This window comes from Podarcis melisellensis (assembly GCF_964234715.1).
Source record: "Podarcis melisellensis genome assembly, chromosome: 7".
Lineage (NCBI taxonomy): Eukaryota > Metazoa > Chordata > Lepidosauria > Squamata > Lacertidae > Podarcis > Podarcis melisellensis.
Window position 1 is genome coordinate 87878205 of NC_138539.1, and position 26409 is coordinate 87904613.

At 43.2% G+C, this 26409-nt stretch overlaps 1 protein-coding gene across 1 annotated transcript in view; it reads right to left on the reverse strand.

Moving 5' to 3' along the window:
* PSD2 (pleckstrin and Sec7 domain containing 2) overlaps nt 1–26065 on the reverse strand; it is a 51895-nt gene extending 25830 nt beyond the window's left edge. The window contains exons 1-5 of the mRNA XM_081917778.1: nt 25612–26065; nt 12669–13257; nt 11293–11781; nt 7727–7921; nt 1896–1976 (exon numbers count right to left, since the gene is read on the reverse strand). Of these exons, the coding sequence (XP_081773904.1) occupies nt 1896–1976; nt 7727–7921; nt 11293–11781; nt 12669–13216 (1313 nt within the window). The 5' untranslated portion in view covers nt 13217–13257; nt 25612–26065. The remainder of the gene's footprint in view (nt 1–1895; nt 1977–7726; nt 7922–11292; nt 11782–12668; nt 13258–25611) is intronic.
* Nucleotides 26066–26409: the final 344 nt, after the last annotated feature.

The window sequence follows — 26409 nt, forward strand, 5'->3', positions numbered from 1 at the left end:
TAAAATTCCTTCTGTCTTTGCCAGACTGAGACCCAGGGAGGGGCCACAGCACATGCTTTGTGTGCTGAAGGCCCTGTTCAATCTGCATCTACAGTTTAAAGGATCTGATTGCACATAATGGGAAAGACCACAGGCTGAGGATTTGGAGAACTATGGCTGCCAGTCAGTGCTCGCCCACACCTTGCTTGTCCCTTGCCTAGAAAGCACGGGTCCAATAGGTTTTCCATTTTTCTTGTGCTTTCTGTCCAAGTGGTCTTCTGTTTGCCCCACTGCTTTCCCCAGGAAAACCCTCTTTTACCACTGAATTGTAACAAACGTCCATCTGTGGAAAACTTGATTGACATTTGCATCAAATCAGCTGGAAAGTGTGGGTTTCTCTGGGTGGGGATGGGGGAGGTGCTGAACAAGCAGAAGTGTGGACAAGCACTCAGAGTTTTACTATTTTTATTATTATTTATTAAATTTGTACACCACCCTATACCCACAGGTCTCAGGACGAGAACGGTCTAAATGGGCAATCAACCTGGTAAAAGGCAGCTTCGTATGTTCCTAGGACCCAAAAAGTCTTACAACACATTTGGAAGATACTTGGGTTTCTACTCCCAAATGTGACTCTCTAGTGAGAGAAAGTCTCTCTTCATGTTCTTGCTGTCTTCATCTGTTGTACAAAGTGTAAAAACGAGCTCCTAATCTCAGATGTTGTAAAGGGTGGAGATGTCTGCGAGTGGAGATGTCTCCAAAGTACATTGGAGCTAAGCTCTTCAGAGCCATGTAGTTTAAAGCCACCTTCTGGAATTGTATCTGGAAGAGAACAAGGAGCCAATGCAGACATCATAGTACAGGCGTGATGTGCTCCCAGTAGCTTTCATTCATCAGATGGTGTGGGGTTGTACTGAGTGTAGCTGAAGCTTCCAGGCAGTCTCATTTGGCAGTTCAACACAGCAATTTTGAAAATATTTAGAAGCTAAGCAGGGAAATGCTCTCCCAGATATAGAAACGTCTGACCTGCTATTTCAGTGGGGAAATGTATGCTTGTATTAGATGACATCCAAATATACAGAAAGTAACCATTTGGACCAAGCCCAGCACCTGGCAGGAGGAGGAAGGGAGAAGTGGAACACACAGCAGAGAGAAACAGATGGGAATAGAGACTGAGAAGAAATGTACTCTGGCTAAACAGGCTGGGTGTCCTAAATGAAAGGACTAGAAGTCTGAAATGGAATCTGACTAAGTGTGGAGAATCATGTATACTGAAACCAGATGTCTTTTTATGGGGGGCGGGCTGCTTTGTGAAAGGCTTTTTCCAATGGAGAAATGTATTCCTACCCCTCTTCTCCTGCTGGAACTACCCTCTACTGGCAAACATACATTTGGAACCTCCATGAGAAATCACTCTTAAGTGACTTTTCTCTTTTGAAAGAGCTATCAGGCTATCATCACACATATTTGCTCATAATGTTTCATAAAGCCCTAAGGATTTTCAAAGGGAACAGAAAGGTAACAAAAAGGCAATGCTAATCTTCAGCTTTGATCGTTATTTCATTGAGGCAATATATGAGCCAGCCTTCCCAGCCTTCATACAAAGCTCAAAGCACCCTACCTGCAGATGGGAAGGGGAAAGCATCACAATATGAAGCTGTGTTATTTGCGACACTCGGCCTGCCACCCTGCCCTTTATCTGATGACCCAAAATGCGGCTGATAAAACTAACCTATTTAAAGGCAGTATTTGTAAATAAAGAGGAATCCAGACATAAGAGACATGCAATCAAGTTGAAAGTGCTTGATTTTGTTAGACTCCTGAGATGTCTGAAATTAAATGATGGTAACAGAAATGGGTGGTGTGGGGCCTTACCTCTAACTCACGCATTCGAGATCCCTGCCCTTGCAGCTCACCTGAGTGCTTTATCCAAGGTCAGTCCAGTGAAGTCAAAGAAACGGAGATATTCTTCTGCTACCAGTTTGCTAAATTCATTACTGTAATTAAAGAGGCCACAGTCAGTGTACTTCTGCATACTCTTCACCAGAGAATCTAATTCCACAATCCACTGAACATGGGTTTGTGTTCCTACATTAGATACTTGTCCCAGCACATCCTCCATCTGTAGTGAAATTGATCCAGCCAAATATGAGCTCTTTCCAGTCCCATTGGTTTTCAACTGCAGAGCCAAGCCATCCCACTGGACTGAAAAATATCCATGCTCCAAGTTCACTATGTATGTATTTTTGACTCATTGTGTGACTTGGACGTCCTTCCCCCTTTTAATGTTTGCTTCATTATTGCATTAATGAAGCAAACACTAAAATTCTCAGTGACCGGTGAATAGCAGTTATTAAACGAGCTGTCAGGACTTGGGAGCTAGCCAGGAGAACTGCTAGCAATGAAGGACCAAAGAACCAGAGCTGATGTGGTAAGCAAGGATATGGAATATTTTGTTGCAATGACAGGCTGCACTCCAAGATTTATGTTGTTAGCCTTTGAAGTCTTCCTCGTTCAGCTTACGCTTTTTGCATTTATTTTTGGAATGTTCCACTAAAAGAGAGAAGAGGTGGGCTCTTAACAGGTACGTATGTTGGATATTTGATAAATGTTGGCATTTACCAATAATTTTTAGCATTTTCAGGAATGCAGTGGGAAATTTCAGTCATATAATGGTAACTCTCACAACAAGCTTGCCTGGGTAAATTACCAGATTTTGTTCTCATTTCTGGTGCCACTCACTGGTGCAGGTTGAAATCCGCCACATCCAGATTGCTCTTTGCACATATCTACCAGCACTGATTTGTTGCAATAAATGAATTTTCAGATGGGTAGATCTCGCAGCAAAAAGAACAGAGTCTTATGACACCTGATAGACTGTTGTCTTTCTGTCTACCTGGAAGACTGTTGTCTATGACAGCTTATGAAAGCTTACGTTTTAGTTTTAAGCTGTCCCCTCACTGTTGCTTTTAACAAATGCATTTATTAGTATATATACAATTCATATGGAGAAGCAATATATGTAACAAAAGCACTTTAATTTCCACAACTTCCCAGCATTGCTGGTGAATGTGGGATTTAGCAGTAAGTGATAGAGATGAGAGTAAAAGTGAGTCATTTGTTGCCGTGCTAAATGCCTGTGAATAATCAAAGCATCTTGACCGCTGTTCCCCAGGCTATGCCAAGCAAAAGAGATGAACAAAAAGAAAACACTGTGATTGATGGGAGTGTGTTTTACATGAAACTCCAATTCACATGTTATGTATACTTGAAATCATGTTTGTTAACTCCTGCCGCAGCTCTAGTATTCCAGAAGGAGTAAGAATAAAAGTAATTAAAAGTCTTTTAAAAAACATACCTTCCCAAAGAAAAAACATTTCCATTCCTTTGAGTTATTAAATTTTCATATTGCCTTTCTGAAACAGCATAAATGCTGGAACAATAATTCTCCTAGGATATTTATTCATATAGCATAATGGGTTATCCAGGCCAGCTCTCTCAAGACCACCATGGGGATTATGGTCTGGAGGACAACAGCACATTCCTAGGCAGGGTGGGGCAGGTATCTCCAGCCACAGTACTTTTTCCCGTGGAACAGTCTGCCCTTTTTGGGATTCTCAACCTCCTAGATGTTCAGAGTGACACCCTTGCCTGTCCTTCCTAAAGAGTTTGTTTCCCCACTGGTTCTCTCTCTACATCAAACTGCTGAGTGGGGTCAGCCAGAGTTTTGGAGTATATCGTCAGCAATATTCTGATGACACACAGCTCTTCTGTGTCCCTCAGATGAAGGCTCTTGGGCCAGAATTAGCCAACCTTGGATCAAGCCATCTCATTTACCAGTCATATTGTGCAGTGTTTAAAGACAAGCAGTAAAAGCAGAAAGAAATTAGGCTCAGAAAGCACAAGCACAGCAGAGATGTCTCCGCTGCAGAGCAAGGCAATATCCTTTCCTCCTTGATCTAGTCATTTGGCATCTTTTGGTCATCTCGTGAGCAATTTCTTAGCTCAGTTGCTGTATTTCCCTTTCCAGAGAGCAACTATGAAAAGCAGAAAAAGTCATGATGGGAACCGATGTCTGCAGGGAAATCAGGACCGGCCAACCCCTGGGGCAGGCTGAAACAGGGTGCAGAGGCAGGGTGGCAGAATCCTACAGGGCAGTGCCCCCATGAGTGCCCCACCTGCCCCTGCTGCCACTGGGAAGAAGAAGAGTTTGGATCTGATATCCCGCTTTATCACTACCTGAAGGAGTCTCAAAGCGGCTAGCATTCTCCTTTCCCTTCCTCCCGCCCAACAAACACTCTGTGAGGTGAGTGGGGCTGAGAGACTTCAAGAAGTGTGACTAGCCCAAGGTCACCCAGCAGCTGCAGGTGGAGGAGCAGAGACGCGAACCCAGTTCACCAGATTACGAGTCCACCGCTCTTAACCACTACACCACACTGGCTCCGGGGTCTACTGGGGTTGTGTGGCTGCAGCTTGTTCTGTCGAGATCTGTGTGACCCAAGTAAGCGAGGCTGGGGTGAGGAGGCAGAACCTTCCTGTTTCACCTCAGGAGGCCCAATGGGTGGGGACCCCCTGAGGAAAATTTAATTGATTTTTTTTTTTAGTGCAACTGCAAAGAAGATAATGCTATTCTAGGCTGCTTTATCCTGCCTTAAGGGACGCGGGTAGCGCTGTGGTCTAAGCAACAGAGCCTAGGGCTTGCTGATCAGAAGGTCGGCAGTTCGAATCCCTGCGACGGGGCGAGCTCCCATTGCTCAGTCCCTGACCCTGCCAACCTAGCAGTTTGAAAGCACATCAAAGTGCAAGTAGATGAATAGGTGCCGCTCCAGCGGGAAGGTAAATGGCATTTCTGTGCACTGCTCTGGTTCGCCGGAATGACCTGGAAGCTGTACGCCGGCTCCCTCGGCCAATAAAGCGAGATGAGCGCTGCAACCCCAGAGTCGGCCACGACTGGACCTAACAGTCAGGGGTCCCTTTACCTTTATCCTGCCTTGGTTATACCACACCTGGAGTAGTGTGTCCAGTTCAGGCCCCACAATTTAAGATGGATATTGGCAAGTTGGAACATGTGTAGAGGAGGGTGACCAAGATAATAAAGGGTCTGGAAACTAAGCCTTATGAGGAACGGTTGAGGGAATTAGGAATTGGGAATGTTTAGCCTGGAGAAGTGGAGACCAAGAGGATATAAGATAGCCATCTTCTAATATATCAAGGGCTGTCACATCAAAATGGAGCAAGCTGAACTAACAGCTCCAAAGGAGATTCTGACAAAACATCAGGAAGAGCTTTCTGACAGCAAGAGCTGTGGAATGGTCTCCCTTGGGAGATTGTGGGCTCTCCTTCCTGGGAGGTTTTTAAGCAGAGGTTGGATGAGCATCTATCATGGATGCTTTAGATGAGATTCCTGCATTGCAGGGTATTGGGCTTGGTGATAATACTTCTCCTTTACATCTGCAGGTGAGGCAGTGGGTGAGCTGGACTGTTGCCTTGCTTTGGTAATGGACTGGAAGAGAGCCAACAAACTGAAGCTGAATCCAAATAAGACTATGGCACTATCAGTGGGCAGTTGCCTAGACCTGAAGGAGTGGGAATGCAGCTTGGGGGTCCTTCAGGATCCTTTGCTGTTGCTTGAGCCTCAGGTGGTCTCCGTGGCACTGATTGCCTTCCATCAGCCTCAGCTGGTGGCCTTGCTGCACCCCTATCTGGACAGGGACAGCCTAACTTCTGTTGTCTATGCTCTGGTAGCCTCTCTAGATTAAATTACTGAAAGACGTTATATGTGGGACTGCCTCTGAAGCTGGTTCAGAAACTTCAGCGGGTGTAGGAATCATCAGGGAAGACTGCTTCTGCTCCAACTGTATGGGCTGCCAAGTCTGGGCCCAAGACGCACTGCTGGTTTTAAACAATCTATTAAACTGTGGGGGTTATTGGGTTTGCCTGTTGCTCTGTTGTGTATTTTTGCATTTTTATATGGTAAACCACTCTGTGATCCTCAGATGAAGAGCTGTATAGAAAGGTGGAGTTTATATTTGAAGACTTGAACTGGCCCTAGTAGAACTGAAATCTCTAGCATATGCCTATTCCTTTTTGAGCATCAATCCTTTGCTTGTTTCTGGGGAATGCTTCCCTAGCCCTCTTCCCCATCATCTCTCTCCTTTCTCTCTTTAAACTAGAAACAAAAATGGAAAGCAGGAACACAATGTCAGGAAAAGCTGTCACTTCGAAAATCAGGTTCCTCTTTTTTCAGCAAATGAGGTCAACGTGCCCTTCGGGAGACATTGTAATAAAGCTATTTTCATGCTGTTTGGGACTTTAAATTAGTAGGTGCCCCTTCTCTCAGAAATAAGTGTTCTGATGAGAAACTGCACCATTTAGTTTCAAGACATACATTTGAGTGCAAAATATATTTAAATGTGAATGCTAATATTGTGGGATGGGGACAAGAACTATTGACCCTTTTCAGATTTACCATACAGCAAGCCTTAAGAGCAGAAGTACAACAAGGAACATGGGCTCAGTTTCCCCACATAATGAAATATTAGAGGGAGGGAGCGGTGCTGATCTGAAGCAAGCCTGGAAGTCACCCCCAAAGCCCTGAAAGACACACTCTGTCTCTAATCTCTGACCATAGTTTACTGCTGGTGGAAGTTGACTCTATTGGTGCTCAGGGAAAAGCTGCCGATGCATGTGTCCCAGGGCTAAGACCTCAAATAGAAAAGATTCCAAGATAAAGCCTTGAGTGAGCCCTGACACAATTAAACCCCATGCAAAGGGGTGAAGCTTTCCATGGAGGAACTGAATTTGGGGAAACTTAAACTTTTTTTTTTCACTGTGGAGATTGTCTAGATAATAATGGTGGTGGAGAAATGTTAGCGAGAAACCTTATAAATTCAACAAAGTTTCTCCATACCTTTTTCAACCACTGTTTCTCCAATCTGCTGCTGCTTGGGTGATTTTTATTATTATTATTATTTAAAGTTTTTCTAAGGCCACTCAGAAACCACATAGAGAGCATGGCAATGTCACATTGCAACCAGAGGTGGCTATGTTTTTTGACAGACTAGATCCATTGAAACTAATAAACATTTATTTAGTTAGTTAATTTATTGCATGTATATACTGCCTTCATCTTCCAAGGATCTCAAGGTGGTTTACATGCTTCTTCTTCTCCCCATTGCACCCTCACAACAGCCCTGTGAGTTAGGTTAGGATAGGAGGTGTGACTGGCCCAAGATCACCTACTGCACTTCATGGTTGAGGGCAGATTCAAACCCTGCTCTTCAAGATCCTCGTCCAATACTCTCACCATCCCACCACACTGGCTCTCTTAACATGACTCGGTTAAGCCCATTAATTTCAGTGGGTCTGCTCTGAGTATACTGTCTCTCTCCCACTCTGGCCACACTGCACTGGCTATTTAGTAGGCATGACTAGTTGGGACAAGGTGGGAAAGGATGCACATTCAGATCAATCAAATGGGGATCTTTTTCACCCATGTTGCATTTCCTTCAGTGAGCAGCTCCATCCACATTTTATGTGCAACTGGATCAGGGTAAGGGAACTGAGTTGCTCCAATTGCGACAAAAGCAGGGGCATGTTCTCTCTTCCTTCTCACTTCCATACCTTTGCAAGCGTTTTCATACTCTGTGGCAAATTACGGTAAAAGGGGGACACCCCTTTCATGAAAAGAAACCCCCCTCCCCCTTTGGCTCTGCACTTATCCTGGTTCTTTGATGATGGCACTTACTTCTTTCCCAGCTGGCGGGCTACGTCACAGTGCTTGAAACCTTCAAGGTGATACAGGCGTTTGGCCAGTCTCTTGGCAGCCGCGTTGTCTGCCTTGCAGCCATTGACAAGGGTGTCTGTGCTTCCCTGGTCAAGTTGTTCTGTGCTGCCCATATCAGAGTCTGAGTCAGAAAGGGCATCTTTTATGCTGGCATCACTGCAAGGACAAAACAACAACAACACACAGCTAAATAAGCAAAAGCTTAACAGGGTAGTGGAGCTATCGGGCACAACAATACCCCTGCCAATTAAACCATGTTGTTTTTACAAAGTACTATATTTTTGCCCCAATTTTACATTGATAAGTTGTTCAAATAGATATGAGAGTAGTATTCCCACAAGCGGAGACACTGCCACATTGGCAGACACTGGTTTAAATGTATTTTTTCTTACATGTCTTACATGTTATATGTTCGGATCATCAAAACAGGATTTTTCTGCCTTATCTTAAAACATGGGTCAGCAACCTTATTCAGCTGTGGGCCGGTCCACCGTCCTTCAGACCATGTGGTGGGTCAGACTATATTTTTTGGGGGGGGGGGATGAATGAATTCCTATGCCCCACAAATAACCCAGAGATGCATTTTAAATAAAAGGACACATTCTACTCATGTAAAAACATGCTGATTCCTGGACCGTCTGTGAGCTGGATTGAGAAGGTGAATGGGCTGCCTCCGGCCCCCGGGCCTTAGGTTGCCTTCCCCCTGTCTTAAAATGTCTGACGAGGACCTCAGCATTCCACATATAGGATGTTTGGGATACAGGGGTCACACTTCACAATATACCAGGATTTGGGGTAAGTCAGGAGCACAGCTTCAGTCTGTACAAAACAATTCAAATGATATGTAACCATTGTTTCTGTGATCTCTCAAGAAGCCAAAGACCATCAATTAAGACTTCCAGATTAATGAGTTGATAGGATAGTTTTATTATGAAGACAGCTGTCGAGAGTTGACAAATGTTAGGATTCATACTACTTTGGCCTCATAACAGGTTGCCTTCAGGTACAAAATATATGCACTATGAGTATGGTACGCTCAAGTATATTTTTTATAAACGATTGCTTAAAATACATGGAAAGAGATGAGCAGCAACGGGCTGAGCTGTCGCTTCCATGCAGGGCAGAAACACAACTGTCTCAAAACATGTTGCACTTGTCTACCTGAGCACAGATTCTAGTGTGACAATGTTGAGAAGCAGCCTTTAGAGCTGAATGTTTAAGGCCCTTTTAGGCTGTTATGATTAGAAATCTGTGCTCTGAACTTGACACATTTTTAGATATGTCCTCCTTTCCGTTCATCTTATTTATTCCATACATCTGGGATTTAACCTGGTTTCTGCCTTGGGACTGTGCACTGGCCTTATAGCGTCTTTACGATATATGGCATTTTGCAAATGAAAAAAGAAAAAAATGTACCTATCTTAAAGAACTTCAATCTAACTTTACTATAAGATAAAGATGTAGCCTCTTTATGGTCGTTTACTGAAAACTAACATTTTTAATTAACATTTGAAATAGAAAATGCACTTTAACATGAAATCCCATAACAACTTATATTTTGAAAATATCTCTTATTGCAGTAGCAATAAAACTACACCTTTCCTTTTAAGATGTATCCAGAATTCTCTTTCCTTGTGTAATGTTGATTACATTATATAAATTCATAAGTTTATATAGAACTGTAATATTCCATCTTTTATCTATTTTATATAATTTATTTTATATTCCATCTTTTATTTATTTTATTTTATTCAGTGGAATCAAACCGTTACAAATGTTTGCAGTTTAATACTAGAATCATAGCCATCATCTGTTGGTTTTAGGCACCCATCCTTTAGGCCAAACCCCACACAATATGCAACTCCTCTGGCTTCAAAACCAATGGTGTGCCTGAACAGAATCATACGAAGACCCCCAAATGCTACAGATACCCCAAATATCAAATCATGGAAGCGCAGGGTGTAAAAATCTGATTTCTGCCACTGCAAGCCACCTCTCAGCACTGCTACAGTTGTAATTTCTTCAACTTTAGACTATGAATTGTACGGAGCATGACATGACCTGCTCTTCCCACCCCACCAGATCTGCAATATACTTCATACCCATCAAGCTTTTTCACCTCTATATAGAACTGGCCAAGGAGTTATGTGACCAAACATATATCTGACATAGCATGTCATAGTCCCTGATTCTGAAGTGGTGTCCCTATGTCACCAAGAAGAAAGCCTCTTAAAAAAATTCCTTTGTACATAGTGCATCAAGGAGTAAGGCTTAATAAAAGCAAGCCCGTCATTACCTAGGGAATGATATTGTGCTAATGGGGGGATTGGTTGGTGGTAGACTGCCTATATTGACTGGCCATGAGGAGAGAAAGCAACAGTGACTTCCCTGCCTTGGGGACTTTCTTGCTTCTGGACAGCAGAAAGAAGACAGGCCCTCTGTGGCGTGTAAAGGAAGCCCCTGGCCAAAGTGGACTGGGGCTGATGAGGGATTTCCTCCCAATGCAAACAAACAGCTTCAGAAAAGGGGCTTTCCTAAGCATTGTAAGGTGAAAAGGGAAAGGACCCCTGGACAGTGAAGTCCAGTCAAAGGTGATTATGGGGTGTGGCGCTCATCTCGCAGTGGAGAAAACGAGGACGATTGTCCTCCCTGACTGTAGTGATCTTGGCAACTATCGGTGCCCACAGTAAACTAGTTAATCATCAACTCCCTAAAAACTTGCACATCAGATGCAAATTAAGACATTTGATATCACATCTAGCAGAATTCCTGAAGGTAGAGAGCATTTTCTAAAGCTGAATGAACAAGAAGTGGAGTCTATAGAAAGAAACCCTGATAATATATTTCCATCATTTATCTCTTCCCTCCTTCTCTCTCCTATAGTAAAAACTAAGACTGTAAACTCCTTGAGTCACATGCTGCCTTTCCCTCCTGATCCTGCTTTCTTAAGCACTGAGGCAATATATAAATAATTAGGGTTGTTGACCAATTATTTATATATTGCAAACCTATATTCAGTGCAAACCTATATTCAGAAATAAGTACCATTAAGTTTAATGGACTTTGCTCCCAGGTATGTGGGTATAGGATTGCCACTTCAGTTTATTAATAATGCAATTAATTAATCATTAATAATACAATTAATAATCTGTCCGTAACCAATTAATACATTAACTAGGGTTATATTAATTAGGAATATATTTGCATGTCATCAGAATCTCAGTACAAGTGTCTTCTGAAGATACTTATGAAAATGTGATAATTTAATAAACAAAATCTATGCATCACCCTCTTCAATCAAATTTAGCACCCAACAATTAATAAACTTACACTTTCATAGATTGATCTAATAACTGGACTAATTAAAGCCTGCAGCTCTATAAATACTGCAACAACAACATCAAAAATATGAAATAAAGCTGAGTTTTCAAGCGATTCATTAGTGAATAATTGGTTGAAACAGCATAGTTAATCAACTGCAAATATCCAGCTTATTGACAGCTGTTAGTATAAGAGGATCGTTTTACCTGATTGAATTAATAAGCCTTGTGGCATCTTCCTCTGGTCTCTCCATGTGGTACCCATTTGGGATGTTTTTCAGAGATACCCTGCTCAGCACATTTTCGGACCGGCTGCTGGTGATGGAATGCTTCAGGGGGCTCCCAGAGTCACCATCTATCGCCCCGGCCATTGTGTCTTCCTGCTTGTCTGTTCTTGTGGGCTCCAGGACTTCCTTCGCGTGAGCAAGGAGTTTCTGTTCTAAAAGTTCAGAGCTTTCCTTAGTTCTTTGCTGAATAAGAGGTGTGAGTGGAGCTTCAAAGCTAACACAGCTGTCTGTCTCATCTGTCAGTGAGAGCACATCCAAGGAATCCAGACTGCTATAGTATGTACCCTTCATGAGGTCAGATTCAACAATTTTTTCAAAGGTAGAACTGAATCCGTCCCTGATGTCTTTGAATGCAAAATCTTCCCTGTCATCATCACTGCAACTTAACTTGCATTCTGCACCAGTGAAGCTGAAATGAAATCATACCACTCAACAATAAAGAAGTTGCACTCAATGAATGTCATTTTTTTCAGAGATAGCATAATTTGTGAATTGGGTTTCAAGAGTAGAGATGCAAATCACAGAATATAGGAAAGCTTTTGCACCTGATCCTAGCATATAACTTTTGCAATAATCTAGTCAACCACTATAGCACAAGATGCTCTCTAAGACCAGAAAATGTCTAACAGCCTGGTATTTTCTTAGACACCTCCATTACATGCTGAAGAGGCAAAATGTTTTTGCGTTAATTTTTAAAGCAAGAAAAAGCAGTTTGCTTCTTTAGCAGAGAAAGGGGTGGAATGAGAACTTCAAAGAATGATAAATTCTTTGATAAGTAGAAGGATGATAAATAGAACCAAGAAGTCAGAATCTGGCTCCAAAATGGGAAACATTTGGGCAAGGCTGCAAGAAGCTTCTGACATACAAGACATACTGCACAACTCCTCTGATAATTAATTCCTTTGTGTCTGAATTTTGTGTCAAAGAGGTTCCACAGACACAGAACCCTGGGGCTAGCTCAGGCTATTCAGGTGAGAAATCTGAATCAGTCCACCCACCACCCAAGGAAGTTTACTTCCCTATGAATTCCTGTTGGAGAAGGCAGAGGGCACAACCCCAGGGGATGGCTCCAAGTTGGAGTACCAGCCCTTTAAATAAAAAGCTGACACATTGGGGAAAGGAGGAACAAAAGGGGCAGCAAAGGAAGGCGCCCTCTGAGCCAACGGCAGCCTTGAAAATGTTTCTTTGGTAGTGTCATTCCCAAACCTGGGTCCCAGCTTAAGGCAGCTTTCAGGAGAAACTCAAAGGCATACACACTAATCTGAGTATCAAATGAATGGACTACATTTCTGTTACCTTATCTGTTCTTCTCCATCCTCCGGATCAAACAGCTCTGCAACATCCTGCTGTAGATGCAACCCTGCATTGCTGAGTGTCTCGCTGAATAGCAACGTGTTCTTTTCCAAAGCAGCAGCACCAGTCCTCACAGTGGTTTGAGTCTGTGTCAGAGCTTCCCCCTTGCTGTAAAAATCTCTCTGTTCTCCAGACTCAGACTCTGTGTGTAACCCATTTGTCAGCACCAGGCTGCTGATACTGTCCCTGGCACTTCCTGACTGTTCTTGCTGTCCCCTTCCCTGCTGCAGAGCCTTCTCCCTCCTTGTGTCTGCTGCTGCTCCCTGATGTTGGGTTGCATTCTCCACACAGGAACCCTGATCTGTGCCTTTGTACATTGATCTGGGTGGCTCGTCAGCATTGTTCCGGACACTGGAAGTGATGCCAGGGGTTTCTGCTGGCTCTGTCGGCCACTTGCTCTCATTCGAGAGGACTGTGGCTAGCTGCATGCTTGAGGTATGTGGCTCATTGTATGCCGCTGGTGACTGTGAAAATGGAATATTTCCATTCATGTTCTGTTGGTTCTGGCTTGGCTCGTTGATTTGAATATTGCCTACAAAGAGAGAGAGAGAGAGAGAGAGAGAGAGAGAGAGAGAGAGAGAGAGAGAGAGAATATCAGAATCTCAACTGATTAATCTTTAAAATTAAATGACAGTATAATGATGAGAAGGCTTATTAAAACCTGGCATCTCCAGCCAAAAGAAAACCCAAGCACCAAGCACTGCATTGGCACATGTCCACCTTTCTCTCCCTTGCTGCCCCTGAGTCCTTTCCTCTCCTAACTCCTAAGCCTTTAAACAAAAGCATCATACTGTGTAAAGTGCCTTATCCATTGGTGGTCCTATATAAATCATTCAGCTGAAAGTATCACATTATGCGGTGTTGCTAAAGCATGGTGAGCTAGCATGGTAAAGTGCTAGTGGATCACTCTGTATATCTGGATCACAACAGCTTTACTTCTACAACCAGAGAATTGTACTTAGTAGAATAGTTCATAATGCACTAGCATCTCTTATGTTAGTGTGTTAGTGTGTCCAGCCGCTCTGGACAGCTTACAGCACATATAAAAACATAGTAAAATGTCAAACATTAAAAACCTCCCAACTTCAGATGTCTTCTAAAAGTTCTTTATCTCCTTGACATCTGATGGGAGGCTGTTCCACACCTTATGCTTTGAACTGAACTGTGTGGGCTCTTCTTAACCATGAACTGGGAAATGGTGACAACTAGAGAGCATGCAGACTATTATGTTCTGCTGAACTACTATCATGTGTGGCAAAATCCAAACTACTACTACTACTACTACTACTACTACTACTACTATTCTTCTTCTTCTTCTTCTTCTTCTTCTTCTTCTTCTTCTTCTTCTTCTTCTTCTTCTTCTTCTTCTTCTTCTTCTTCTTCTTCTTCTTCTTCTTCTTCTTCTTCTTCTTCTTCCCTTGCAGTTATAAAGTGGAATTCTTTATTTACAGCACCTCCTGCCCTAAAGACTCAAGGCAGATTATGGCAATTCCATTCTGAAATATAGATAGGTCTCTGGCAGCGTTTATAGTTTCGGCATATGAGAGAATATTTGTAATTTCCGTAACACCTTAAACTACAGCAAAAATGTGCAAATTTGCAGTTTTGTTCCTGCTGACAAGTTAGTTATAAATATCTTTCTCAGTGCAAGAGTAACACCTTTTGCTTCCCATAAATACTGCTGAGATGTATCACACCAGTGGGGTGATTGGAAATGTGAATTTACTGGTGTGTAATGAGGAAATTTCATTTAGATTCAAGGTGGGCTTTTACTGGCTGGAACCAAAAGAAGGACCATGCTTTTGGTATACATACTGTTTTGAGGTGTTTTTTGGGGGGTGGGGTGGGGGTAGGCTGTATGCCTGAGTCTTATATCCAACAAGGATCCAATTGCTGGAATAGGCATACAAGTTTCTTGCTAATGGCCCCTAAGCATGGGTCATTAAATAACAAAAGAAATGGCTCTCTGCCAGAGGACAAATGGGGGAGCCCCCTCCCTCAACTGTCAAAGCTAGAGTGGAGATGTGTCAACTAGAAGCAGGCAGCAGGCTGGACAGCTGAGAGACAGAGGACTCAGCTACCCTAAAAAAGAAAAAGTGCTTTATATGAGTTACAACACTGTGACACTAGATGGCACTGTGGAGTCCCGTCGTTTGCCAATGGGATTTCCCTTTAAGAAGTTTACAACACGTTTAACAGAATCGTGTTATTTTTGCTGTGTCTAGATCCAGCCAGAATGAGGCCTGATTTCTGCTGGAATTGAACATTATTAACTTCCTGTAAGAAAGAACTGGTGTGACAAACATAGAGAGAATATGGGGCACAACACAAACTGAGAAATAAGAGGCAAAGCCAAGACTTTATGTTGGGGGTTCATGAGTATTCTGTAGTTTGTTCCAAAAGAAGCTGATCTTTTGAAGGTGCTCAGTTTGAGCTGCTACAACTTGCCTGACACCTTTCCCACCTTCCAACATCCCCCCAATCTAACAACTTACCTTTGGGGCAGATGGCAGCAGAGGTAGCAGTGGGCACTTCAAGGACCCTGGGATGGGCTTAGAGGACTAGAGATGCTCTGTTGGGGCTTGCAAGCATCTGCCACCAATCCAGTTTTTGAGTTTGGGGCTCAGTGAAGGGGATGGCGGCTGCAGAGGCAAGATTTACATGAACAGAGCTGTGCTTGCCTTCACCCTGGTTTTTTTGAGGGCCCTGTTTGAATGAACATAACATCCCTACTTTTATGCCTGGCTGTCATAGGTGATGGCAATGTCATCAAGGAGATGGAAATGGAAATGGAGTGAGTAGTTTAGTTTGGTAGCTAGGCCTATTCATTCATTTTAAAGCAACTTCTCTTCCTAGAAATTTATGGAACATAGTTGCTCCTCATGTCCTCACTTTCAACTTGCCTCAAAAGAAGGATGGGTTTATCACCATCTCATAAGGTAAAGGTAAAGGTACCCCTGACCATTAGGTCCAGTCGTGGCCGACTCTGGGGTTGCAGCGCTCATCTCACTTTATTGGCCGAGGGAGCCGGTGTACAGTCATGTGGCCAGCATGACTAAGCCGCTTCTGGCGAATCAGAGCAGCGCACGGAAATGCCATTTACCTTCCCACCAGAGTGGTACCTATTTATCTACTTGCACTGGTGTGCTTTCGAACTGCTAGGTTGGCAGGAGCTGGGACCGAGCAACGGGAGCTCACCCCATCATAGGGATTCGAACCGCCGACCTTCTGATTGGCAAGTCCTAGGCTCTGTGGTTCAACCCACAGCGCCACCTGTGTCCCATCTCATAGAACCCTATAATTGTAGAGTTGGAAGGGACTCTGAGGGTCATCTGGCACAATGCAGGAATTTCAACTTCAACATGCTGGAAACTGAACTGTTTGTGTTTCATCAGAGTCTTCCTCACTTTGATTATGCTCCAAATCTTCTAAGATTGTCATACATTTTGTCACCTGAACATGATATATTGGTTTTATATCAGTACTGTTATAGACTACAGAGTTTGGTGTTTTTCTTTGTCTCCAATTTTCAAACACAGAGACACTTGAACATCTAAACAAGAGTTCTCAAGAACAATATTATAAATCATTTTCACTAATTTGTGTATTTTTGTCAACCCTAGTAAAAGGTCTTACATTTTTTTCTTTACTGGCCCAATACAACTTTTGTCTAATATGCACTTCATCCACAACAAATCACCTGTTGATCTATATCTATTATCTGCTATGTTCTTTGCTGTATCTTATTTTTCTCCTGTGTAAAAGATTGTTGCACATCAATAACATGGCACCTCCCACAAGAAAGTATTCCAGAACATTTCTACCAGTTCTTCCCATCCCCATTTTGCCTTGTGGTCAAATTGGGTCAGCTCTGCTACTTTTTCATTTTTGTGATCAGGACATGGCAAGAACATTCACCAAAGAAGCAAGAATTTGGCCTTGCTTTGCTTGTAATTGGAAACAAGACTGTAGTTGCTTTAGGAGCCTGTTTTGGTACCAGACCAGCTTTTCATTAAAACTGAATAGGCAGCAAAAAGGATTTACTTGGTAATTTTATTGCTGTGCTATTGGAAGGATTCCCACTGCTGGTCTGGACGTTGCACTAAAGCAGGGGGCAGGGATGACTTTGAATTGCCACTGCAACTGGTTCTGATCTTGTTAGCAGTGAAATGGAAGGAGGCTGCAAGGACAGTCAAAGCCTTTCTTTCAAAGACTTCTGCATCAAGCCCTTAAATTCTCCTTCTTCTGGCAATGGAATATCATTTGTTCCTTGCTAGAAAGGACAACATCATCAACAGCAGCGAAGTAGAATCCATAGGCACAAAATCAATGGGGATTACTCAGAGAACAGAAATACCTATTGAAGATTACAAGTTGAATTTGGGATGATTTATTATTATTATTATTATTATTATTATTATTATTATTATTATTATCATCATCATCATTACTATTACTACTACTATTACATTCCTTCCTTCCTTCCCTGACAGGACTCCAAGGTAGCTTACAGATAAAATAAGAGTAGCTAAAAACTTAGGGGGAAAAACAATAATTTAAAAACAATTAAATATACACATGCACTGCTGGCTCCCCTGTGACACACGTGCTATTTTTAATAACAATTTTATTAAAAGTTTTTTTAAAAACATTAAACAATAAAACTCAAAGTCATTTATAAGAAAATATGAAACACAATTGTATAGGGGAAAGAAAAAGAGAAAAGAATAGAGAAGGACTAACTTAGAAGACAGTTCATCACATGCATGTTGTGCATATCATATCATGTATCCACATAGAGCAAGGCAGATCCCCCCAGTTCTCACCTGGGTGCCTCCCTCTTCTCCCAGTCTCCCCCTCTGAGAGATCCTTCCTGCCCTGCCTTTCCTGCAGGTACCTCCCACCTCCACATGTCCCCTTCCTGTGTGTGCCCTCCTTGATTCGTAATAAAGGAATCTTGATATAAAAGATACTAAAATATATAAAAAGAAAAAGGAATTCCTGCTTCCCTGTCTGACAGTCATCTATAACAACTATTCTGAATATTTAACATATGCACTCCAGAATAAAATCCAGCCAGTTTCCCCTTCAGCAAGATGCCAATTTCCTAGATTCCCAAGTTGAGCCCTAAAATTTTAACCACTCGGACAGCACAATGTGACCCTTATAATAATTTTCCAATAATCCAAATTAGCATTCCTCCTGTTTCTATATCCAATTTCTTCTAAAGCCTCTTTAAAACAGTTCCAACAAATCTCAGCCAAGTCATGATCCAAAATTCTTGCCTATTTTAATGTTCATCCAATCATGCTGCTGCTGCTTCTTCCTCCTCCTCCTCCTCCTCCTCCTCCTCCTCCTCCTCCTCCTCCTCCTCCTCCTCTCTTCTTCTTCTTCTTCTTCTTCTTCTTCTTCTTCTTCTTCTTCTTCTTCTTCTTTTTCCTCCCCCCCCCCAAAATATTTGAACACTTTAATCCACTGCAGCGGAGCGGGGAGCACCTTGGTTCACTTTTCTCAAAGTTACCCTCCTAGGGCAACATAACTTGCATCATCAACAGTTTCAGGAAACTCTTCCATGCCAAGATCTCCCACGCCAGTTTAGCCAAACTGAGCATTTCCATAGAGCTATTTCTCTCTCGCTCCATTGCTCATACTGGCCGCCCATTCCTCTCTGCTGGAAGTCCCCCCCCCCCCAACAGAACTTTCTGGCACCTCCATCGAGTCATCCACAACCACTCCCAGTTCATGATCACAGTCCACTTGTTCTATTTTTTGCCTTATCTCTTGGGTCTCCTGTTTAGTTTCTTCTTCCCCCTTCTCACCATGTAATTCCAATATCTCTCATCCTCCTTGTCCATTCTCCAGCGCTGCTACAAGCTGCCCAAGGGAGGAGGCCGGCAGTGTGGCCATGGGACGCTCTCTCACCGCTGCCACTGCTGCCGCTGCTCAGGACCAACTCCAGCCTCTCCTCCTCCCTGGGCTCAGTGGCACTGGTGGGAGAAATGGGGACATTCCAGGATAAAATCAGAAGCTGGGGTGGCTTTCATAATTCCAGGACTGTCCCTAGAAAACAGGACACTTGGAGGGTATGCTGTCCTGCTGTAAATATTCCCTAACTAATAAATCATGGACGCCTGGAAGAGGCAAGTGGGTGAAGGTTAAGCTATGTGTGGTAGCTACTTTCACACATACCAACTTACAATTTTCAAAGATCCCTATTGGCAAAATATTTATTTTAAAATCCAGTCAATGCCTGTAGGGTGGGGGGAGAGGCCATCAGTTTCAGAACAATTTCTTGTCATAAAATTGCTATGTCTGACCTTGGACATCTTACTGTCCTTTGTCTTCCCATCTATGTCAAAGAGATTCTTTTTGTACTTGCTAGCTGAGTTGTTGCATTCTGGCAATCAGAGGCAATTGTTAAAATAGATTGGGTTGTTTCCCGTCCCTCTTTGTAGGCCCAGATGTAAAAGGAAGAAGCGGTGTGAGATATTCACAGTCCCCTTACAGAGATATTCATAGCTTTTTATCCACCTTCATTTTTTGTGTTGCTCTGTGAGGTTCCTCTCCTTGAATCCTTCCTCTTTAGCCCTTTCTATCTTCAAATCCCTGTCTGCTTCCCTCGTTTTGTTGTTTTCTAGCTACTCTTCCACCACTCTGTTCCAGGGGTACATACTCCATGGATTCAGTGACTACTTATCCCCCAGATCCGATTACTGAGAGAGCCAGTGTGGTGTAGTGGTTAAGAGCGGTGGACTCGTAATCTGGTGAACCGGGTTCGCGTCTCCGCTCCTCCACCTGCAGCTGCTGGGTGACCTTGGGCCAGTCACACTTCTCTGAAGTCTCTCAGCTCCACTCACCTCACAGAGTGTTTGTTGTGGGGGAGGAAGGGAAAGGAGAATGTTAGCTGCTTTGAGACTCCTTCAGATAGTGATAAACCGGGATATCAAATCCAAACTCTTCTTTTTCTCTTCTTCTCTTCCATCCCTTAGATCACATACAGCTAAGATATTCAGTGGTGCTTAGTAACTTAAAACTAAATTTTCCTGGTTTGAGACACCTACTTCCATCAGAAAAAGACTTTTCAGTTTAGGGTTGCCATACATCTGGAATTTCCCAGACATATCAGGAACACTGCTCAACAACTTTTCCCTGTTTGAAATTCGGCAACCCTATTTTCAGTTCCTTTACAGGACCTGCACTGTTAATCAACATGCTATCACTGCAAAGTGTGTACAGTAGTTAGTGGTAGCATTCAAGAATTGCTGTTGCAGAGAAACCACTCATGGCTCCTTTGCAAAATACTCCTTAGAGCAAAGATGGGGAGCTTGTGACCTTCCAGATGTTGGACTGCAACTCCCATCATCCTGACCATTGTACACACTGGCGGGGGCCGATGGAAGTTGGGAGTCCAACAACATATAGGAGATCAACAATTCCCCATCCCTGTCCTAGAAACACTTTAATAAAAGGTATTGACTTCTACTGAATTGGGCCATTGGCTCATTTAGCTCAGTATTATTTATCTACACTGACCAGCAAAAAGCTTTCCAGGGTTTCAGGCAGGGGTCCCAAATAAAATAAGTTGGGGGAAATCAGGCTCCAAACTGCTCCATATGGAGTTGCAGACACGGCATTTTGAGGTTTTTGGGCAGGTGGCTCAATTGTCCCCTTTCCATGCCCACTACTTCCTCAATGATTGTATTTCTTTTCCAGGTTGTAACTATTTTCAGTGCACTCTAGAATGGTGAAGCTTTTCTGTTTTCTTTGATCTCTCAGATTTGTACAAAACCAGAAAACAGCACAAGCAAATCTTTTGCACACTTCTTGGGTCTAATTGAAATGGAGGGAAAGTGGATTAACAGCTAAATGATGCTCAAATGTAGAGAAGCCCATAGTCTCCTGCACAACTTTAAAGGCAAGCAATGGCTTCTGATTGCAGAGATACAATGATGAGTATTTGAAGTAAGGAAGGGAGTTTCTACAGCTCAGTGAGTCATAGCTTGGCTATGGCTACCTAGCAGGCCTCAGAGACAACATTGGAGGGCACCATGTGTGCAACCCCAGCCCCTCAAGATTGGGGGGGGGCGAAGACACCTCAGCTCTGTGGAGTTGGCACCTATGGCGGGACTGCAGCTGAGGTGATGTTTGAACCAAGGACTTTCCAGGTCATAGCTTGTACTCTTAAGTAAGGCTGGACTGAATGCTGTTAAGATGGGGACACTGGCTCACCACAGCAGGGGGTGCCCCATCCAGGACTGGCCCAAGTCATCTGCGGTGAATCACAAAATGGTGTCCCTCCCCACAGGAAGAAGTGGTGAGTGAAGATCTACATAGGAATAAGGAGGGGATAAAGTTTTGCATCAGGAACAAGGGAGAAGTGACACTCTACACTGGGAACAAGGTGGGGAATCAAATCAGCCTTACTCAACAGTTGAAATGGGAATCAAAGGCTGTTGCGAGGTTGGGGAGGGGCCTGCTCTGAATTTTGCTGGGGGGGTGTAGAGCCCATGAGACCCCAGTGGGCCAGCGCTGGCACCACCTCATGTGACATATCTGAAAAAGCTCAGGCCTATTCTTAGCAATTATGCAGCATTGTTATGCGGGAAGTCTAGTTGTGAATAGCTGAGATGTGTGAATAGAGATAAAATTAAGAAAGAGAAAGGAGAGGTGCATTTTATTGAATATCATTCTTACATGGAATCACAAAGCCAAGCTAAGTCACATGTCCATTTATGCAAGGTGATGAATGAACAAAGTTGCATTTTGTGGTCAAGGCTTCCCAGCAATGGAGGCTCTCAATTCCAAGCCAAGAAACAAAGTGGCTGGAAATGACTGAGCTTTGTGGAGCTCTTCTAAATTAAATGTAATTTGGAATGCAGTTCCAAGTATAATTATCCATTGAAAGGGATGGGTCATGTCAGGAAGTTAAAGAATGGTTGCTCTGGCAGCAAACTTCATATGACGCCTGGAAACAGGAGGAGGGTTCTGCCGCGGATGCCCATAGATGGCTCCTGTGCCTTTAAATCTTAAGGGCTCCCAGGGGGTTGGTAACAGTGGCCTTCAGGCCAAAAAAGGTTAGGAGGGGGAAATCCAGCCTTCAACCAATGCAACAGTATAAGGGTGGAGGGGTGCTTTTGGTGCCGCCTCCCTTTCCATGGGATTTTTACAATTTAGGGTCTAGAGGTAGAAGCCCTGATATGATCAGTGAGGGGGAAATGAAACAAATCCATTCCTAGGAGAGATTAAAACCAAATCCTCTATGAAGGAGGGAAGGATGAAACAAGCCCTGGACCATGTTGAGCCAGATTCTCTCTAGGGAGACTCCCTCTCACTGCAGAATGTGAGCAGCTGAGCTGTAGCTGGTGGCCCTGAGTCTTTGTCCCTCACCCACTCTGTTAGTGGCACCTCCACCCCTTGAGTGACATGAAGGGCACCAGGGCAGAAGGATGCTGGCAAAGTGAGAGGAAAAGATCTGGCTCTGCTGAGGTCACCCTTCACCTCCCTTTCTGTTTCTGGGCTACTGGCAGCCCCTACAGGATGGGGCACAATGGTAGCCCTAATTCTTTTGTTTCGCATTTATTTATGCATCCATTTAAATGTTTCTCGCCTTTCTTTCCTTTTTTAAAATAAAAAATGGCTAACAATGAAAAGACAATATGGTTGCCATATTTAAAAAAGTATTAACCAGGACACCGCAAACGTTGTTGGCCTTTTTTTTAGACATCAATTCCAACTTTGAAATCCTGGCAATGTCCAGGAAAATCAAGACATGTGGCAGCCCTAAATAATCAAAACAACCATTGCATCAACAACATAGTGAGCATAGTGGATAATGTAGACCAGTGTCTGAAAATGCAATGTCTTGACTTGGTAGAAAAATTAAACTGGAGATAAGGCCATGACTGAAAAGGCCCTGCTCCTTCTGCGCATCTACTGTGCCTGAATCAATGGCAGAAGCTGGAGCAGGCTCTCTTCTGTTGCTCAGAGTGCATGGAGTGGAGGGTGGACCTTAGGGAAGAAGAAGTCCTTCAGATACCTAAACCCCCAAGCTATTTAGGATTTCAAAGGTAAGAACTGGCACCTTTAATTGAGCTCAGAAACAGATGAGCAATCAATGTTGATCAAAGATACTCAGAGTAATACGCTCCATCTAGCCAACACCAGAAAATCTACCAGTGGCACTGTGCACCAGTAGAAGTTTCCAGGCACTTCTCAAGCGCAACACTAGGGAGAATATTTTACAGTATTTCAGGCTAGAGGTTACTTAAACTTAGATGGATATAGGCAGGTCTGTTTTCTCCAGAATATAATACAGCTAGCTGAAGCTGATAAACCAAAAGCAGTGTCAGATCCAAGAGTACCCAAGCTGCAAACCTGCATCTTCAGGGAGAGTGCAGGCTATAGACCTATCTCTGGACCAACTCGTAACAAGAGTGTTTCTATCTTAACTGGATTAAGTTTCACTTTGATCACCCATATCCAGTCCCTCACTGTTCCAAGTTTCTACCACTTCCCTATAATCTTATAAATATGAGGTACAGTTGACTATCACTAACATGCTGGCATAAGTGCTGGATCCAGAAGGGCACTGGGTGCTCTCTAGACACCACAAAATTCCTGCTGAGGGAGCTGGGCACCCACAAATTATGGCGGCAGGTGCCCAGGGCATACGTGTCTGACATGAGCACACCTGGTGGCATGGGGTGGGTGGGTGCTGACGTCACTCCTGCACACCGCCGGGTGTGCTGACATCACCACACTTGTCCCCATGGGGTGTGGCCCTGGGGACCCAGGGTCACGAAGGCAAGCTGGCGTTGCTGCATGCTGATCAGTCCAAATATCTGAATAATTTCACTAAGTGGTTTTGTCTGGATGATCTGAAAAAAGGCTGAGCGGAGTCACACTCACTCTGTCTCCTGATGCAATTGTCCCCAAGGCTAATGTCGACCCACAACTGGGCCAGAAACCACGGAAAGAGATCTAGATGGAAAATTTGAGATGGGGAGTCAGAGAGGTCCAAGGTAATTTTTCCACAGAGTGTGTACTGCTGCTTGTTTCAGTGCAGTTGAAGGTATTGCTGTCCATGTAGACAGGCCCAACCAGGTTACCTTGATTTATTAATTTGGAGGGACAAGGGTCAAGCACATACGTGATCAGCCTCATCTCTGAATGAATCCTGTTCACATACTCAACTAGTATCCAGCTAGAGTGCAGATTGGCACCTGACCCATCATGAAAACATAAAACACCATCTTAGGTGGATTGCTTGGCCACAACTCAGGGGTCTGCTAGCAAATTATTTTTCCTAGTCTTGCAGATATTACTTACATTAAAATTTCCTTCCTAACACAATCCTTTGTATTTGACATGCTGCTGACAGGATAGAAACATTAAAAATAAAGGCTGAAATTGTATTTTACAGAGACAATGGAGATGCCTTCCTACTGCATTTCTCAGATGCCTTCAAATTACACATTCATTGTATGAGCACATAATGAGACCAGATTAAATCATAGGCAAAATTTGTGTGCCTATATAAAGAGGAGTCTGGTGGAGTTCCAGCTACAACAGAAGCATAACATGTCTGTGACATGAAACTGAATGCATTTCTTCAACAACATGAATACAGTTTTCAGGAAAAATCCTTTGTAGCGCATATTGCCTTAGGCAGGAGAAATTCTGCCGTATACATTATTCATTTCCTTCAGTAGCTGACACATTTCCTTTTACCACTTGCAAAATGTCACAGTCTGGTTTGTAAAGGTGAAACGAGCAGATACCGAATCTGTACTGTTAAGATTCAGAGAAGGGTGGGTGGGTTGGTGGAATTGGACTCAAGTATGGCTAAAGCAATTAAAATATTCTTTTGTTACAAAATAATACATCTGCATTGCTGCTTGTAGAGACATCTCTTTAAGATGTATTTGAATGCCAGCCCTATAGCTGCAGAACTGCCCTTCCTGTGTCATCTCCATTTCCAGTCTGACAAAAAAAAAAAAGCCAGATGTAAATGTTAATGTAGCAATTAAAATTATGATGGGATGTCAAAGCAGCCACATCCATTTAAGGTCTTAACCTTTTAAAATTGCAGTGGATCTTTCTAAAGTGGGGGAACCTGTAACTTAGCACAGCCTTTTTTAATGCACTAGACTAAAACATCACACACACACACACACACACACACACACACCACTACCACAGATCAGGGTGCAGCCTCAGAATCTTCCATGGTCCAGCTGCAGTCATATTGCTTCACCTTCCCTGCACATCTCCATGACAACCATGTAATTTGGATGCTATACTACTGAACTGATGCTGAAATACAGTTGTGCTATAAAATACAGAATGCATCAGAGTTCTTGTAAAGGAAGACAGTCCTATTCATGATGGCTGGTAACTTAAGATTTATTGGGTGTGGGCGTTTTAAAAAAAACAAAGCTGCTAAAGTGATTTGATTGTGTGTTTCTAATTGTTACCCACCCAGAGCCTTTGAGGACAGAGTGCGCTAAGCAGCCACATAATTACATGAACATAATTTCCAGGCTTCCTTCCCAGAATTCAGATATATAAATAATAATTAATCTCATCCCTGGATGATTCAAGGATTGTGAAATCAATTAGAATGAAATACAATTGTGCTTGATTAGGACAATAATCTTCACATTCCACATTCTCTCTCTAGGAACACACTCAGGAAATGCTTACCTCAGGACCCAAGGATGCAAACTAGATAAATCAAATCCTAGTGATTGCAGCTTTAAGCTAATACATCACATATGAATGACCATAACACTAACAAAATGCCATTCCAAGAACAATATTGCATAGGATGCCACAGAGATGCATGGATATAGGATGAAAATGAACACACTGCGATTCTACTTACCAGAGCTAAAAGGTTTCCCTCACAAGTGCAGCTTGTTTTTCCCTCAACAATCCATGCAAAACCGCCAGCAGCTACATGTAAGGAGACATTCCAGCCCCATGCCTTCTCAGGCTTCCCTTTATTGTCTCCCCCCTCGCCACTTGCAATGGGTTACGCCTCCCCAGCTTTCCTTCAGGTGTCAAAAGATTGCTAGGAAGCAGGTTGCAGGAAAGAAGGGAGGGGAGAAAGAGGAGGGGGTCGAGAGAGGAGCCTGAGCAGGAATGATGGAGCCTGCCTTCAGCGAAAGAGCAGGGGAGAGACCTGATGCTCAAGCCTTTGGGCGAATGTCTGCCGAAAGGCCAGCTAACACTTTAGAAAGAAGATGCTCCAGCCACTGTGAGCAAATTGCTAAGCATATTTAACATTTTCCTCAAAGATCTGAGAGCTGGCTCTGCTTCTGCTAGCCAATCAGATACATTGAAACTGGACCTTGGAAATCCCTGCCAAACAGGCAGGCTGTCTTTAAGAAAATGGGATGCATACGAACCAACAACCTCAATAAAACTCCCAAGAATATCTTTAGATGGCCTGTCCATCCTCTTTCCTACCCACCCTAACCACAAAAGAAAGCTTTGATTTAGCTTTTAAGGCTTTGTTTTCCCTTTGTGTTGTTGTTTCCTGTTAGGTTGTCTTTGTAAGCTGAACTGTGAACCTTTTCGCCTGTTTTTGAACACAGAACATTCATGTCCAGTGCAATTTCATCTCCACAAGATGCTGTATATGCGAATATTTTGCCTCACCTTGCGTACAGGGAAGAGA